The sequence below is a fragment of the Bombina bombina genome, chromosome 12 (assembly GCF_027579735.1).
Source record: "Bombina bombina isolate aBomBom1 chromosome 12, aBomBom1.pri, whole genome shotgun sequence".
In the NCBI taxonomy this organism is placed as follows: domain Eukaryota; kingdom Metazoa; phylum Chordata; class Amphibia; order Anura; family Bombinatoridae; genus Bombina; species Bombina bombina.
This window is the reverse complement of record NC_069510.1, coordinates 106848167-106866983: the sequence shown is the minus strand read 5'-3', so window position 1 is coordinate 106866983 and position 18817 is coordinate 106848167. Positions and strand designations below refer to the sequence as shown.

The 18817-nt window shown below is 39.2% G+C and overlaps 2 protein-coding genes across 2 annotated transcripts; one reads left to right on the top strand and one right to left on the bottom strand.

Moving 5' to 3' along the window:
* Positions 1 to 1555: 1555 nt before the first annotated feature.
* LOC128642960 (selenide, water dikinase 2-like) lies at positions 1556 to 14555 on the bottom strand. The gene is made up of 8 exons (XM_053695857.1): positions 14297 to 14555; positions 11518 to 11621; positions 7029 to 7136; positions 6369 to 6523; positions 4922 to 5012; positions 4737 to 4836; positions 2770 to 2982; positions 1556 to 2205 (listed from the first exon to the last, which is right to left on the bottom strand). The coding sequence occupies exons 1-8, from the start codon at positions 14511 to 14513 to the stop codon at positions 1982 to 1984; spliced, it is 1212 nt and encodes a 403-aa protein (XP_053551832.1). The 5' UTR covers positions 14514 to 14555; the 3' UTR covers positions 1556 to 1981.
* Positions 14556 to 14662: 107 nt separating this feature from the next.
* Positions 14663 to 17815, top strand: INVS (inversin). Its single transcript, XM_053695856.1, has one exon. It carries the CDS (start codon positions 14790 to 14792, stop codon positions 17727 to 17729), a length of 2940 nt encoding a protein of 979 aa, XP_053551831.1. The 5' UTR covers positions 14663 to 14789; the 3' UTR covers positions 17730 to 17815.
* Positions 17816 to 18817: the final 1002 nt, after the last annotated feature.

Below are 18817 nucleotides of genomic sequence, written 5' to 3'. Positions count from 1 at the left end.
GACAAGCTGTGTGTTAAATATGTTTGTAACTTTGATAAAACACAATGGACTTCTCTGTGCCGTTAGGTTTGCTACATTTTTGGATATAGGAGGGAAATTGCTCCAGCTCCTAAACTGAACAAATAATTTGAGCCATCTTGTAAGACATCAGTCTACCCCTCCCCCTCTTAAATGCAACAGAGGAACTGTAGTAATTTACACTTAAGGGATACTAAACGCAAATTTTTTCCTTTCATGATTCGGATAGAACAGTAATTTTAAGCAACTTTCTAATTTACTCCTGTCATCAATTTTTCTTCGTTCTCTTGCTATCTTTATAGATTTTTGGTTCAGTACTCTGGACAGCACTTGTTTATTGGTGGGTGAATTTATCCACCAATCGGCAACAACCACCCAGGTTGCTCATAAAAAATGGGCCGGCATCTAAACTTACATTCTTGCTTTTCAAATAAAGATGCTAGGAGAATGAAGAAAATTTGATAATAGGAGTAAATTAGAAATTTGCTTAAAATTGCATGCTCTGAATCACGAATGAAAAAAAATTGGGTTCTGTGTCCCTTTAAGGTTATTCCCCACTCCCCTCTAGTCATGGATGTCGCCATGTTGAAATCTAACCTTCACTGATGAGTTTGCACGTGTGAAGCATCTCTCCTTCAGAGTAACCTAAGTTCCAAAATGGTTGCCCCCATAATTTAAAGGGAGATGCAAAGTGTCTTGTGCTTAAAGGAATATTAAACAGTACGATATTTTAATATAAAATTCTTAATTATGGGTAGTTAAAAAAACAACTTTGCAATATTTCATTATTTATTTTGTCCCCTTTTCCTGTAATTTAACTGAAATTTTTTTTTTTTTTTTCAATGCTACTGAGTTTCTGTAAAGTAATGGACACCACCATGTCTAAACTTTACTTTTAACCTTATATCACAGTCCTGCTGCAAACAATTAGGAACGAATATATAAGGAAATACAATAGACTTTACAAACAAGGTTGTGTGGCCTTGTGTACATTTTGTCTGGTTTTTACATCATTCCCTAATGGTTCTTAGCAGAAGACAGAGATAAATAGAAAACTAGTTCAAACATGGCAGTACCTATTACTTTAAAAGGTCGATTTATCAAGCTGGGGCGTACATACGCGCCTCTGTCTGTCTGCCACAGCTCTCCTCTGACGGGCTGAATTCCGCTGCCGGAATTCAGCATGGCACAAGAACGCAATTTTGCGCCCTTGTGCAATGCTGCCCGTGCACAGCTAATCACGCGCAGGCAGGAGCCGTCAATCTTGCCAGTCGGAAGAGACCGGGAGATTGTAATTCGCCACCTAAGAGGTCGCGAAGAGGTTAGGAAAGCAGCGGTCTGACGACCACTGCTTCATAAATATGGACTGCAGGTTCTCTTGTGAGAACCTGTAGTCGTAGGCAGCCGAATCATTTAACTTTACACTTAAATTGTCCATATTTAAACAAGTAATATAATAGTAAAAAGCTACAGCTACATAGTATTCGAAGACTAATCTTTGATTTGAATACATTATCAAAAAACACAGAAGTCTGCATTTGTTTCTACTGTGCATGATGTTTATTGAAAACAAGTAGGAAGATTTTGGTCTTTACCCTCTTCTGAGATATTCGGCTACTTCCAGCCCTGGCACGGGTTTTAGAAAAAGTAGCGTCATGGATAGACGAGGGCTTCCCAGTAGCTCAAATCCTAACTCCCCAACCCTTTCCCCTCCACACTTGCAGACCCAGCTGCTCAGTTCTGGACTCATGATAGGAGGGGATCTAGAAAGGACTCAGCTGATGCCCCCTACCCGTTACAAGTCTCCATCATGAAAACAGAATTATCAGGATCAAAAACAGTAGAACAGAGTTCCAGCCAGCAGGTGCTCCTGGTTCATACTCTCTTTAATTCCAGTTGCTCTGACTAAGACACACAAACCAATTGAGTTCTGATTCAGATTATACTTGGTCTTCCTCTATATTTAGCATGGTGCATCCAGATTGGCTGCAGTACTGTTGTCGCTAGTCCCAGCTCCCCGGGGGGCAACTTCAATAATACGTGGCTTTTCAATGATGCGGGCTGAGCGGTTGCCCTTCTCCACAATGCCAATGATCCAAGCTTGGTGACCTTCTCCGTGTTTTGGAGACTTTATCTCTGCACAAAAGCGCGCTGCTTGTTCGCGGGGGAGGCAGATGAGTAGGCCACCTGCATTGGCGACAGAGCAATGAGAATGTTCAGTTATGACAGGGAATGATTACTCTTATTTCAAAGGGATACTAAACCCAAATCTTTTCTTTCATGATTCAGGCAGAGCATGCAATTTTAAGCAACTTTCTAATTTACTCCTGTTATCAATTTTTCTTTGTTCTCGTGCTGTCTTTATTTGAAAAAGGAGGAATGTAAGGTTAGAAGCCGGACCCTTTTTGGTTCAGAACCTAGGTAGTGCTTGCCAATTGGTTTGCTAGATTTAGCCACCAATCAGCAAGCACTACCCAGGTTCTGAACCAAAATGGGCCGGCTCTTAAGCTTACAGTCCTCCTTTTTCAAATCAAGACAGCACGAGAACAAAGAAAAATTGATAACAGGAGTAAATTAGAAAGTTGCTTAAAATTGCATGCTCTGCCTGAATCATGAAAGAAAAGATTTGGGTTTAGTATCCCTTTAAGCACGGCCGTGCCTCTATCATTGAGGGTGGAAGCAGAGGAAATAAATGGGATTTTACAGCGATACTAAAAATATAGGTTTAAAACACGGTAAAAAAATTCTTACCAGATGTCTCTGGGGAGGTTCCTTGCAAAAGGTTAAATCGGTTGCCGCAGGCTTTGGTGATAGCGGCCATCTTTGCGATAATGGGCAAGTTATGAATGACAAAGCTCACTTCAGCATTCTGCTGCTGTGCCATGTTCTGAGCGTGGCCCAAGATTCCAAAACCAGTTATGTCTGTGGCAGCGTGGGCATTAAACGTATGCATGAGGGCTGCGGCTGGAGACAGAATACAATATCGTAGATTTTAAAAGGATATGAAACCCAAACATCCAATTTTTAAAAAGTTCCAATTTATTTTTATTATTAAATTTGCTTTGTTCTCCTGGTATCGTTTTATAAGTAGGTACCAGGATTAAATGGATAACATTCTTGCAAAACAGCTGCCATATAGTGTTCCAGATCGTGCAACCCCTGAGTTTACCTCCCTCTTTTCTTAACAAAAGATACCAAAGAACAAAGAAAGCGATAGAGTATGCAGTTTTAAACAACTTTTTAGTTTACTTTATCTCAAGGGTTTTCGACCTGACCTCAGGCCTCCCTAACAGGACAGATTTTCAGGATTACCTTGGGTGAGAGCAGGTAAAATAACAGTTTACTAATCAGCTGATTATTTTGCCTGTGCTCCAGTTCAGATACCCTGAAAATCTGGTCTGTTAGGGAAGCCAGGTTTGAAAACCAGTGTTCTATCTGAATAAAGTCCCTTTACAAAAAAAAATAAAGTATATATAATTTTTGTATTATATTAGGGTATAGAAACAGCTACACCGCATTTATTTAAAGCACACTACCGTGATCTGACAGCTAGATACCTTGCTCCCCAATCTTAAAAAGGGAAACAGTGATTCAAAGGGGCAAATGAAATACAGGATAAATTACATATATTTTGTGAAGCAAAGAAGAAAAATATATATATATCTTGGGCTTAAAGGGACATGAAACCCAATTTTTTTATTTTGTGATTCAGATAGAGAATACAATTTTAAACAACTTTGTAATTTACTTCCATTATCTAATTTGTTTCATTCTCTTTGTATCATTTGTTGACAGAGAAGCAATGAACTAATGGTTTCTAACTGAACTCATGGTAGGCCAATGACAATCAGTATATATATGCAGCCACCAATAAGCAGCTAGAACCTAGGTTCTCTGCAGCTCCTGAGCTTACCTAGATAAACCTTTCAGCAAAGGATAACAAGAGAAGGAAGCAAATTAAATAGAAGTGCATTGTTAAGTTGTTTAAAATGGTATTCTCTATGTGAATCATGAAAAGAAATGTGGGGTTTCATGTCCCTTTAAGGTCATATTTAAATGACAATAAAAGGTTTATAAGACATGGGTACACCTATAAATTCACCAGCACAGAATACAGATAATTTGTTTAAATGACTATTATATAGCGAATAGGCAGCCCTACAGAATGTGAGATGCGCACAGGATTATGGAACAGAGAGACAGTCTAGTCAAAATTAAACTTTAATGATTCAGATAGAGCATGTCATTTTATACAACTTTCCAAATTTACTTTTATCATTAATTTTGCTTTGTTCTCTTGGTATTCTTTGTAGAAAGCTAAACCTAGGTAGGCTCATATGTGAATATCTAAGCTCGTGAAGGCTGCATCTTATTAGCATTTTGACAGTTTTTCACAGCTAGACTGCTAGTTCATGTGTGACATTTAGATATTATGATCACTCATGTGGAGGTATTTAGGAGTCAGCACTGATTGGCTGAAATGCAAGTCTGTCAAAAGCACTGAAATAAGGGGGCAGTCTGCAGAGTCTTAGATACAAGGTAATCACAGAGGTAAAACGCGTATTAATATAACAGTGTTGGTTATGCAAACTGGGCAATGGGAAATAAAGGGACTATTTTTTAAAACAATAAGAATTCTGGGAGTAGACTGTCCCTTTAATTCCTGTTTTTGTTGCAGTACACACCCCTCGCATGTAATTGTATATGGGCTCCCTCACCTGTACGGTTAAGTGTAGCCATATTGAACATGGCTTCCTGATAGGCCAGCTCAACATCCTCTTTGGTAACCACAAGGCGGATTTTATTCCACCGATCCGGCTGAGAATAAAGAAAAAATATGAAATCTACAATATTCAGCGCATAAGGCAGAGCAGGTTACATAAAGTTCCACAAACACACTTACAATTTCCAGCCACTGATGCGCGTTCACAGCCACCTGAGTCCCTAAAGGTTTGGTCAGAACAAGGACATCCCCAGCCACAGCGTTGTTAGGCCTAGGGATAAAACATAGGCTGTTATCACCCAAACGTACGCTCTATTCCTCAAACATGATTGGTTAGAGTAAAAATATGCATCCCCTGCTGCTACAGTGATGCAGAAACTCTTGAAGGGACTTTAATTTAACCCTTTGAGTGCTAAGCTTTTTTTTTTTTTTTTAAATCCAGATCCCAAGACTTCTACCGTTGGAAAGGTTAGGCGATTGCCTTTCTAACGGTGGGTCTTGGGGGTCTTTAGCTGCTTAGATGCCTGAGATGCAGGCTTCTAAGCAGCACGCCCCATTTCCCTATACTTTTTTTTTTTTTTTTAAATAAAGTTGTGCGGTGACGTCACTATACAGGCCCGATCGCTGGGGTAGGAGCGGGTGGTGGGAGCCCCCAGATCTCCCTCAAGGTGGGAGAGTGCTAGTGACGGCTCTAAATCCGTCATTAGCACCTGACAATTTGCGACAGCTCTGAACCGTTGTTGGCACTCAAGGGGTTAAACTCATACTTTATCAGTAAATATGAAACCCAACATTTTTCTTTGAGTCAGATAGAGCGTGTGATTTTAAACAACTTTCTAATTTACTCCTATTATAAATTTTTCTTCGTTCTTTTTCTATCTTTATTTTAAAAGCAGGAATGTAAATCTTAGCAGCCAGCCCATTTTAGGCTCAGCACCATGGATAGCTCTTGCTTATTGGAGGCTTACCCACCAATAAGCAAGAATAACCCAGGTTCTCAACCAAAAAGGGGCCGGCTCCTATGCATCACATTCCTGCTTTTTAAATAAAAATAGAAAGAAAACGAAGAAAAATTTATAATAGGAGTAAATTAGAAAGTTGCTTAAAATTGCATGCTCTATCTGAATCATGAAAGAAAAAAAATTGGGTTTAGTGTCCCTTTAACTTGCTGCTCTAGCTGAATCATGAAAGTTTAATTTTGACTAGATTATCCCTTAAAGGGAAAAAAAACTATTTTACTGTACACTGTCCCTTTAAGGGGGCAGAGGAGTGTAATATGACAGCAGGGGGACATTAAAAAAAAAAAAAAAAAAAGTGGTAGAGAATTATAAAATATTCATCAGCCAAAATAATGTGTTACAGGCGACAGCAACCCCACAACACTAGTGCCCTGTGTGGGATTCCGAGTGCTGCATATGTTATGCCAGGTGCAGAGCAACCGAAAGCCGCAGTCTCCTGTAAGCACCTGGAAAAAGTACTTGGGCCACAGGTGTGAGATCTTTATTGCATGGCAGAAACATGAGGAGAATAATCTTCTCCCATAAATACCCTCAGCGTGTTAAGCAGGTATGAGACGTGTTTGTTCACAAGGAGCGTTAGGTTAGAGGTCAGAGATAAGGTAACTCACATGATGAATTCATTTGATTGGCAGACAACTGTGGCTACTCCTCCTATGATGATCCAGGGGTTAACCACAGTCTGTCCTCCTGTCACTGACGTCCCTCCCTCCTCTGCTGCGTCTCGGAAACCTTTGATCATCAGAGGCGTCACCTTCTCGCGCTCCTGTAGGACACAGCAGCTTGTTTTTTGCCAACATCAGCACATTGTTTAAGAAACCAATGCTGCATTTTCATTTATTTACTATTAAAGGGATACTAAACCCAAAAAAATTTGCTTTCACGATTCAGATAAAGCATTCAATCTTAAGCAACTTTCTAAATGTACTCCTATTATCAATTGCCTTCATTCTCTTTGTATCTTTATGTGAAAAAGCAGGAATGTACAGCTTACGGGCTGGCCCATCTTTGGTTCAGCACCTGGGTAGTGCTTGCTGATTGGTGCATAAATGTAGCCACCAATCAGCAAGCACTACCAAGGGTGCTAAACCAAAAATGGGCTGGCTCGTAAGCTTACATTCTTGCTTTTTCAAATAAAGATACCAAGAGAACGAAAAATAGGAGTAAATTAGAAAGTTGCTTAAAATGACATGCTCTATATGAATCACGAAAGAAAAAAAAATGGGTTCAGTATCCCTTTAAGTTATTTGTGTACAGAATCCGTCACTGACCTCTTCACTCATCTTCTGGCTAACACTCAACAACATAAGCATGTTGTCACACTCGGTGATGCCCATCGCATACAGGTCACTCAGCACATTGGCACAAGCTATACGGCCCTAAAAAAACAAACAAAAAAAACACCCTGATTAAACAAATCTCGCCAATATCCAGTTATTCTGTACATTTACTTGCTCATGCAGATGGCGTGCAATGTGTCTTGTCAGATTAACCAGCTAGTAAGAGTCAGCTATAGTGCGTCAATGGACTGATGTTGGTCTAAATCTGACATTAAAAAGGAACATGACACCCAATATTTTGTTTTCATAATTCCAATAGAATGTACCATGTTTTTAAAAAATTCCAATTTACTTGTATTATCAAATTAAAGGGACATTGTACACTAGATTTTTCTTTGCATAAATGTTTTGTATATGATCCATTTATATAGCACATCTGGGAGTGTTTTTGTAACAATATATAGTTTTGCTTTTTATTTTTTTTTATAAAAGTGCTGATTTTCAGACTCCTAACCAAGCCCCAAAGTCTCAGATGTATACATGCGTTTACAGACTACTGCTGGCTCCTGTTTGTCCAATCTGTCTTTTCATATGCAAGGAAGGGGGTGGGTCAAGAGTGTCTGCTCCCGGCCCCTTTCACTGGGTGTCCCAGTCTAACCTCGTCAACAGTGCTAAACTTGGCGCTTCTAAGTAAGTTTTTAAAAAGGTTTTATACTGGATTTTTAGATCAGTATCTGTGCATATTCTTCTTTATAGTAGTGTCTATTACATGCATGTATATGACAATTGGTGTACACTGTCCCTTTAAATAAATAAAATAAAAAAGAGGGAACCAAGTTAAAGACACTAGATGGCAGCAGTGTTGCCAAAATGTAATGTATATCTGGAACTGTGGACGCATGACAAGAGTGGCTCAGGGGGATCACCTATCAGAAGCCATTTTCATCAATCACCTGCACTACAGGTCGGGGATAGTTAGTGGTCTAATAAACGGCACTTCCAAGCCTTCAATAAGAGCGCCGGTGACACTGCCACAAACGGGCAATGCCTATATAGTGTTTGAATTAGCATGTCCCTTTAAATTAAAATTAAGAAACTCAGTTCATAATAATTCCAGCTTTTAGATTTCTGTTACTATTTCACAATTGTTCCGCTAGAGCGCGGAGTACTATATCCTGAATGAGCGAGGATTTCACATCACTTCCCTTTAGTTACAGCCGAGTGATGCCCCTGCTGTGGGTTTAAGGAAGAGAAAGCACTGTACATAATAGCAATCTATAAAGGCATAACCTTATACAGAGAGAACAGAGATATAGTGTTTATGGGTAATTATTTCAGCGCTAGTTCATCATAACTGCAGTATAGTTGTTAACCTTTAGAGCAAGCAGACTAGAGATAAAATATAAAAATAGCCTGTGACAAAAGAGTACACTGTACAGCATGAAAAGCTTAAGGGACAGTTTACTCAAAAAATGTCTTCCCTTTAATTTGTTCCCAATGATCCACTTTACCTGCTGGAGTGTATTAAATTGTTTACAAGTATTTCCTTTACCCTTAGATTGGCATTTGAAATAGTTTATTTAGCCTGTGGTATCCCCACCCATCCTGAAAGTTTTTGGCCTCAAGGCCAAGCTGTGTTAACACAGCCAGTAGAAGAAATTACACTCCCTGTGGGGTATAGAAGAGATAAGGTAATAAAATGTTAATTTTCCATTGTGCTTTCCAAGTATTGGTGATTGGTTTACAGACAGATATAAGATAAAGAAGCAGGTATATGTACACAGTGTGATAAAGTAATGAGATCTGATTATACCTACAGATATACGATAAAGAAGCATGTATATGTACACAGTGTGATAAAGTAATGAGATCTGATTATACCTACAGATACATGTATATGTACACAATGTGATATAGTAATGAGATCTGATTATACCTACAGATATAAGATACAGACACATGTATATGTACACAATGTGATATAGTAATGAGATCTGATTATACCTACAGATATAAGATAAAGGCACATGTATATGTACACAATGTGATATAGTAATGAGATCTGATTATACCTACAGATATAAGATACAGACACATGTATATGTACACAATGTGATATAGTAATGAGATCTGATTATACCTACAGATATAAGATACAGACACATGTATATGTACACAATGTGATATAGTAATGAGATCTGATTATACCTACAGATATAAGATACAGACACATGTATATGTACACAATGTGATATAGTAATGAGATCTGATTATACCTACAGATATAAGATACAGACACATGTATATGTACACAATGTGATAAAGTAATGAGATCTGATTATACCTACAGATATAAGATACAGACACATGTATATGTACACAATGTGATATAGTAATGAGATCTGATTATACCTACAGATATAAGATACAGACACATGTATATGTACACAATGTGATATAGTAATGAGATCTGATTATACCTACAGATATAAGATAAAGACACATGTATATGTACACAGTGTGATAAAGTAATGAGATCTGATTATACCTACAGATATAAGATACAGACGCATGTATACAGTATGTACACAATGTGATAAAGTAATGAGATCTGATTATACCTACAGATATACGATAAAGAAGCATGTATATGTACACAGTGTGATAAAGTAATGAGATCTGATTATACCTACAGATACATGTATATGTACACAATGTGATATAGTAATGAGATCTGATTATACCTACAGATACATGTATATGTACACAATGTGATATAGTAATGAGATCTGATTATACCTACAGATATAAGATACAGATACATGTATATGTACACAGTGTGATAAAGTAATGAGATCTGATTATACCTACAGATATAAGATAAAGACACATGTATATGTACACAATGTGATAAAGTAATGAGATCCGATTATACCTACAGATATAAGATAAAGGCACATGTATATGTACACAATGTGAAAGTAATGAGATCCGATTATACCTACAGATATAAGATAAAGGCACATGTATATGTACACAATGTGAAAGTAATGAGATCTGATTATACCTACAGATATAAGATAAAGACATGTATATGTACACATTGTGATAAAGTAATGAGATCTGATTATACCTACAGATATAAGATAAAGGCACATGTATATCTACACAATGTGATAAAGTAATGAGATCTGATTATACCTACAGATATAAGATACAGACACATGTATACAGTATGTACACAATGTTATCAAGTAATGAGATCTGATTATACCTACAGATATAAGATAAAGAAGCATGTATATGTACACAATGTGATAAAGTAATGAGATCCGATTATACCTACAGATATAAGATAAAGGCACATGTATATGTACACAATGTGATAAAGTAATGAGATCTGATTATACATACAGACATAAGATAAAGACATGTATATGTACACAATGTGATAAAGTAATGAGATCTGATTATACCTACAGATATAAGATAAAGACACATGTATATGTACACAATGTGATAAAGTAATGAGATCTGATTATACCTACAGATATAAGATACAGACACATGTATATATACACAATGTGATAAAGTAATGAGATCTGATTATACCTACAGATATAAGATAAAGACACATGTATATGTACACAATGTGATAAAGTAATGAGATCTGATTATACTTACAGATATAAGATACAGACACATGTATATGTACACAATGTGATACTGTAATGAGATCTGATTATACCTACAGATATAAGATAAAGACATGTATATGTACACAGTGTGATAAAGTAATGAAATCTGATTATACCTACAGATATAAGATAAAGAAGCAGGTATATGTACACAATGTGATAAAGTAATGAGATCTGATTATACCTACAGATATAAGATAAAGACACATGTATATGTACACAATGTGATAAAGTAATGAGATCTGATTATACTTACAGATATAAGATACAGACACATGTATATGTACACAATGTGATACTGTAATGAGATCTGATTATACCTACAGATATAAGATAAAGACATGTATATGTACACAATGTGATACTGTAATGAGATCTGATTATACCTACAGATATAAGATAAAGACATGTATATGTACACAATGTGATAAAGTAATGAGATCTGATTATACCTACAAGTTAACCCATTTTATTAGGTTGTGGCTTCAAAACACAAAACCAGCTAATTCATAGACACAAATAAACCTTAAAAAAAGCAAATCTCATACATTTTATACTCTGCAGTTGGTAAAAAAAAAGTAATAGGAAACACATTAAGGGAAAAACAATTATATAGTGTACTGCCTCTTAAGCACATTCCCTCCCCCTCTGCTAGCACTTTTAAGCAACTGATTATTCTGAATGACTCAGCAACAAGTTACAGAGAAAGAAACAAGCTCAGAAAATTGCCATTTCCTACGAAAATGACAAGCAGAAGTTCAGCCAGTCTTTGGTACAGTTACCTGCATATAGGGATCCTCTACAGAGGGGTAGAAGAAATCTGTGGTCTGCACTAGCGAGAGCCCCCTATATCTCAGTGGGATCACACATGAATCCATCCCAATACCTAAGACAGAGATGTGGTGTTATAAAAGGGACACAAATTGTGACACTAGAGACAACATGTATTCCCACAGCCACAATTACTTTAAAGGGACATAAAACACAAAGTTTTCTTTTATGATTCAGATAGAGTATACCATTTTAAACAATTTTACTTCTACTATCTAAATTTGCTTAGTGCTTGTGATATCATTTGTCAAAAAGCATATCTACGTAGTCTTAGGAACTGGGAGCTAGCTGCTAATTGGTGGCTGTGCATATATGCCTCTTCATTGGCTTACCTATGTGTTTAGCTAGCTCCCAGTAGTGCATTGCTGCTCCTTCAATTAAGGATACCAAGAGAATGAAGCAAAATTGATAATAGAAATACATTGGAAAGTTGTTTACAAATGTATATCTGAATCATGAAAGAAAGGTGTTGAGTTTCATGTTCCTTTAAAAAGGTGGTCATAGGTGGGACTTTGTTTAGTGTCAGTTATTTTGTTTAGCCAACATAGCAAATGTTATATTCCTTAATATGAGCTCTCTGTTGCAACACAAAACCAGAACTTTCATGGATGAAGAAGACGCCACCAATCTACACCCCCTTGTAACTCTCTGAGCTCCATCCTTCCACCTAAGTTCCATACAGATGTCCTACACTTTTATTGAAGGTTAAGATGGCATTTTCACTAACAGAACAAGGTCATGATCTCGGGTTAGTGGGGAGCAGTCTCGGGTAAAGTCCCTGGAACAGTTTTTTTCTTACATTAAAGGGACGCTGAACCCACATTTTTTTCTTTCGGGATTCAGATAGAGCATGCAATATTAAGCAACTTTCTAATTTACTCCTATTATCAAATTCTTTCCATTCTCTTGGTATCTTTATTTGAAATGCAAGAATGTAAGTTTAGATGCCGGCCCATTTTTGGTGAACACACTGTGTTGTTCTTGCGGATTGGATGATAAATGCACCCACCAATAAACAAGTGCTTTCCATGGTTCTGAACCAATAAAATTGCTTAGATGCCTTCTTTTTCAAATAAAGCAAGAGAACAAAGAAAAAAATTGATAATAGGAGTAAATTAGAAAGTTGCTTAAATTTGCATGCTCTATCTGAATCACAAAAGAAACATTTTGGGTTCAGTGTCCCTTTAAGGGTAATATAGGCAATGGCCTTTTAGCATAAGAGGTAGGAATAATACTAAAACAATATAGTGGGGCAGGCATAACATTATCCTTACACTGTGGAAAAGTAACGATTCCTGTAGAGACAGATTATAGGAGATGCGTGGAACGTTCCCACAGGGGTCAGCAACCTTCGGCTGCCAGATGTTTTGGAACTACATTTCCCACGATGCTGAGACACTCTTTAGGCTGAGCATCATGGGAAATGTAGTTACAAAACATCTGGGAGCAGAAGGTTGCTGACCCCTGCGGGCCTAGCAGATGTAGTATGGAAACGTTATGGCTCTGCCATGCCTGATTGAGCTGTACTTTGAGCAACCTTGAGCGCTGTAAACAAGGGTTGTTTTTTTTTTTACCAGCAGAGGCTGATCATAGGAGACACGCGCAGAGGTGACAGTGATAAGCATGATATAGCAATATAATGCCAAATCTGTGTATAAAGCTATCATAAACACTGTAGACAAGGGTTAGGGGTTGACTTCAGCGGTTGATCATAAGGTATACATGGCACAGCCCCCAGCAGGGGTGGTAGGGATAAGTAAGCAGTAACAGTGCTATGCTGGGAACTGCAGACAGGGGTTATGTTACAAGTAGAGGGTGATCATAGGGTATACATGGCACAGCCCCCAGCAGGTTTGGTAGGGATAAGTGAGCAGTAACAGCAATAGCAGACAGAGGTTATGTTACATTAGAGGGTGATCACAAGGTATACATGGCACAGCCCCCAGCAGGGGTGGTAGGGATAAGTATGCACTAATATACTGGGCACTGCAGAGTTTATGTTACAATTACAGGGTGATCACAGTGCATACGGCACAGCCCCTAGCAGGGGTGGTAGGGACAAGTATGCATTATCAGTACTATGCTGGGCACTGCAGAGTTTATGTTACAATTACAGGGTGATCACAGTGCATACGGCACAGCCCCTAGCAGGGGTGGTAGGGACAAGTATGCATTATCAGTACTATGCTGGGCACTGCAGAGTTTATGTTACAATTACAGGGTGATCACAGTGCATACATGGCACAGCCCCTAGCAGGGGAGGCAGGGAAACGTATGCATTATCAGTACTATGCTGGGCACTGCAGAGTTTATGTTACAATTACAGGGTGATCACAGTGCATACATGGCACAGCCCCCAGCAGGGGTGGTAGGGATAAGTATGCAGTATCAGTACTATACTGGGCACTGCAGAGTTTATGTTACAATTACAGGGTGATCACAGTGCATACATGGCACAGCCCCTAGCAGGGGAGGCAGGGAAACGTATGCATTATCAGTACTATGCTGGGCACTGCAGAGTTTATGTTACAATTACAGGGTGATCACAGTGCATACATGGCACAGCCCCTAGCAGGGGTGGTAGGGACAAGTATGCATTATCAGTACTATGCTGGGACCTAAGCTGATCATAGGAGATTCGTGGCACAGCCCCCAGCTGAGACAGATACAGAGAGGGAAACAAGTTCATGGACATTATAAGACCCGCCCCCTGTGATCTCCGAGTCTCACCCAGCTTGGGTCCCCCTAGGTCCGCCTCCGGTTCCCCGCCAGCCTCTTCCAGTCCCGTCAGGAGCCTGAGCAGCGTCTCCCGCGGGACCTTACACCCTCAGCCCTTCATCTCGGAGAACGAGGTGAGGCGGAAGCTAGCATCCAGCCCCACAGACTCTGGGTCAAACGGCCGGTAGCCGGGAAAGTGCGGAGACACTGGAAACGACCCTGCCGCCATGACAGCTACCAGTAATGATTGATGACACTTCCCGGGTACAAATACCGCGATATTAGTGGAGACGAAGTACGCATGCCCGCTGTTTCATACACTCATACCATAGACGAAAGACTCGTGGTAAACAGTCCTCTTACCATAGAGTCAAAGGGACCTGGACAGCCTATAGGACTGTAGATAATGTTAGAGAACACTCTACTGTTACCATAGGGACATGAATTAGTTGTCATAGAGACTGGAGCCTGTTTCTATATAAAGGACTGACTGTGCTGCTTGGCCATGATGAGTTGTGTGGCTCAGGGCTCCTCACTAGCCTCCCCTGTGCATGCAGCTGCTGTGACAGGGGACAAAGCCACTCTGATGCGGCTAATTGGCTCCAACCCCAGTTTACTTGACCAGGAAGACCAGCTAGGAAGGACTCCCCTGATGTACAGTGTGCTGGGAGATCGACGGGCATGCGCAGAGACTCTGCTACGTGCTGGGGCCCAAGTTAACCATTCAGATCGAAGTGGGCGCACTGCACTGCACTTGGCAGCCCAGACAGGCAACCACCGTCTACTCAAACTACTCCTCTCCCGAAGAGCTGACTGCACACACCGTGACATGCGTGATATCACTGCACTTCATCTCTCTACCCGCCATCAGGATACTCGTTGCCTTGCCCTGCTGCTAAAGCACACCCCTCCCGGGCAAGTAGATGCTCAAGATCAGCGGAAGCAGACAGCACTTCATTGGAGTGCCTATTACAACCGACCACGTCATGTCAAATTATTGGTGAGGCATGATTCTAATATTGGCATACCTGATCTGGAGGGCAAAATACCCTTGCACTGGGCAGCAGGTCATAAGGATCCCGAAGCAGTGCTGACTGTCCGGTGTTTGCTGGAGGCTGCCCCCACTGAATCCCTGCTCAACTGGCAGGACTATGAAGGCCGCACCCCTCTGCACCTTGCTGTTGGCGATGGTAACCAAGATGTGGTTCGTTTACTGACCTCATACCGAGGTTGCAATGTGGCACCTTATGATAATCTGTTTCGTACCCCGTTGCACTGGGCTGCACTGTTAGGCCACACTCCCATTGCTCATATTCTTCTTGAAGGAAATCATTCTCCCAATATCCCATCTGACAGTCAAGGAGCAACCCCATTACATTACGCTGCCCAGGGTAACTGCCCAGATACTGTGCGGGTGCTTTTGGCTCACCCCTCTGTGAGAGATGAAGCCGATTTAGAAGGCCGAACAGCTTTTATGTGGGCAGCAGGAAAGGGCAGTGATGAGGCTGTGAGAGCCATGCTGGAACTAGACTCTGAATTAGAATTGAATAGAACAGATAAATATGGAGGAACAGCTCTGCATGCTGCCTCACTGTCTGGGCAGATCAGCACAGTGCGCATCCTTTTGGAAAATGGTGCCCATGTGGATGCTGCAGATGTAATGAAACACACCCCACTGTTCAGAGCCTGCGAAATGGGTCACAGAGAAGTTATCCACACCCTGATTAAGGGGGGTGCAAAGGTGCATCTTGTGGATAAAGATGGACGCTCTCCCCTCCACTGGGCAGCATTGGGAGGTAATGCAAATGTATGTCAAATACTAATAGAAAACAACATTAACCCCAATGCCCAGGACTATGAGGGAAGGACACCACTGCAGTGTGCCGCTTATGGTGGCTACATTGGCTGTATGGAGGTCTTGATGGAGAATAAGGCAGATCCCAATATCCAGGATAAGAATGGACGTACAGCATTGCACTGGTCATGTAATAATGGATATTTGGATGCAGTAAAACTCCTTTTACATTACAATGCTTTTCCTAATCAAATGGAAAATACTGAAGAACGATATACACCCTTGGATTATGCATTGCTCGGTGGACACCAAGAGGTAACACAGTTCATGCTAGAACATGGAGCACTCTCAATCGCAGCCATTCAGGATATCGCAGCTTCCAAAATCCAGGCCGTATATAAGGGCCACAAAGTGCGGACAGCTTTCAGGGACAGAAAGAATCTGTTAATGAAACACGAACAGCTGAGGAAGGATGCTGCTGCTAAAAAGAGGGAGGGTGAGAACAAGAGAAAGACAAGAGTGGACCACGTAGATGAGAAACAGAAAGAAAATCTAGAACATGAAAAGATGCTTAGTGACGTACAACAGAACAAAAGTCCAGATGAAAGGAAAACAAAAAGGTCCAGTAATGATGACTGTGAAAAAGAGGTCACAAAGAAGGAAAATGAAAGAGAAATAGAACTTGAAATTCATATTAGTAATGATCAGCCCTTACAGGTAAAACATACCTCTCCTAGACAAAGAGATGCATACAGTGCACCTATACGTATCAGCTCTAGGACATCCTATACCCAAACTTCTCTATCTCTTAATGAAAAGTTGGAGGTACTACCTCTTAAAAACAGTCCAAGACAAAAATCTCAAAGAAGTTCTAAACATAAAAAGGAATCTTCAGAGGTTGTAATGAACACAAATGACAATGCTCGTCACAAAAAGGGTGTTAAACTTAAAAAAGAAGGTACAGAAATTGCAGTCGATCCCAGTCTTAAGGATACAGAGGCTTCAGAAGATGTGATCCATAGAGGCAAAGAGCACATGCAACCTGTAATAAAGAGCAACAGAATAAGCAGAAAAGGAACTTCTGATATTGCAATCCAAAAAGAGTCACACAGTATTCTAGAAGCTAAAGCTGAGAGTCCACCAAGAAAAGAGAAAGAAGGTTTGAAAATTGTAACCCACAAATTACAAGATGTCCAGAGTTCTCATAGGATAAAGTCTAGAGAATCCTCAGAGAGACACAGGGACAGGAAAAGTAGTTCAGCCAAAGTAGCACCTTATAGTCCAAATGATAAAGAGACATCTAATGAAGAAGACAGGACATTTAAGCCACATCGGAGTACATCTGTTTTAAAATCTTCCCATTCAAATCGCATTAAACCAATAACAGATTGCAAAGGTGCAGACTTCTCTACAACTAGTGACTTGGACTTCAGGAGAACACTAACAGTTCCACTACCAAGCGGTTCTGTTAAAGGGCAGAGTCATACTAAATGGCAGCAGCTAGACATTGAGCTGATTCCGTTAGAGGCAAGGTTGCAACTAGTGGAGAGGGAAAAATTCAGGAAGCAGTTGTTCCAGCGCAAGAACCAAGCAGCAATTATCATTCAGAGGGCTTGGCGAACTTATTGTAGGAGACAATATCCTGTATAAGACCATGTAATAGAATATATGTACTGGGGTAGCCTTCATTTTTCTGAAGGAGATAAGAACTGAGATCATTTTAGTTAAAATTATACCATATGATGAAACGGAAAATTACACTATCAGTCTAATTTCATAAATATTTTATACCTACTTTTTTTTATCTGTTTTGGAAACAATAGTTTATCTATTTTTATGAATATTTTATACCTGCATTTATATGTTTGTTGTGTGTTTATGCAGAATTTAATATATACAATTTATATATATATGTATATAAATACATTTACAAAACTGTCCATTGTAAGTTTGTCATGCCAAAGTTTATAACATTTGAAATGTACTTTACATTTGAAAATGTACTTTATATAAAAGTTGTAACAAAATGAACTTGTAAAATACGATATTAGGTCTATAATTGGTCACTTGCTGTAGTGTTAAAAAGATAAGAAATTCAAATTTTTTTCTTTCATGATTCAGATAGAGCATGCAATTTTAAGCAACTTTCCTAAATGTAGCCACCAATCAGCAAGCGCTACCCAGGGTGTTAAACCAAACATTTCTGCTTTTTCAAATAAAGATACAAAGAAAAAAATGATAATAGGAGTAAATTAGAAATTTGCTTAAAATGATAATAGGAGTAAATTAGAAATTTGCTTAAAATTGCATGCTCTATCTGAATCATGAAAGAAAAAAAAAATGGGTTTCATATCCCTTTAAGGAGTAGTTTACTACTGCACTGTCATTTACATTTAACTGTGTTTACCGCTTTGCAGGTGTTAAAGTCCGCTCCAGAGCAGCAATGCACTACTGGGAGATAAACATCTGGAGAGGCAATGGCATATGCAACCAATTGCTGCTTCTAACAAATTATATTAGGGAAACAAAGTGCATTTAATAAAATAAGTCAATTGTAAACTTTCCTAAAATTGCATGCTCTATCTGATCAATGAATATCTGTTCTGCATGTGAAAGAGCACTATTTAAAAAAAAAAAAATGCATGAGAAAATGGTTATGTTAAAGCAGTTTTTTTTTTTTTTTAAGGGATATGATACTTAAATGTTGAAGCTGTATAAACTGACTAGAAAATATCACC

Coding starts and splice junctions, on each gene's coding strand:
- INVS (XM_053695856.1), top strand. CDS start 14,790: ATGATGAGTTGTGTGGCTCAGGGCTCCTCACTAGCCTCCCCTGTGCAT.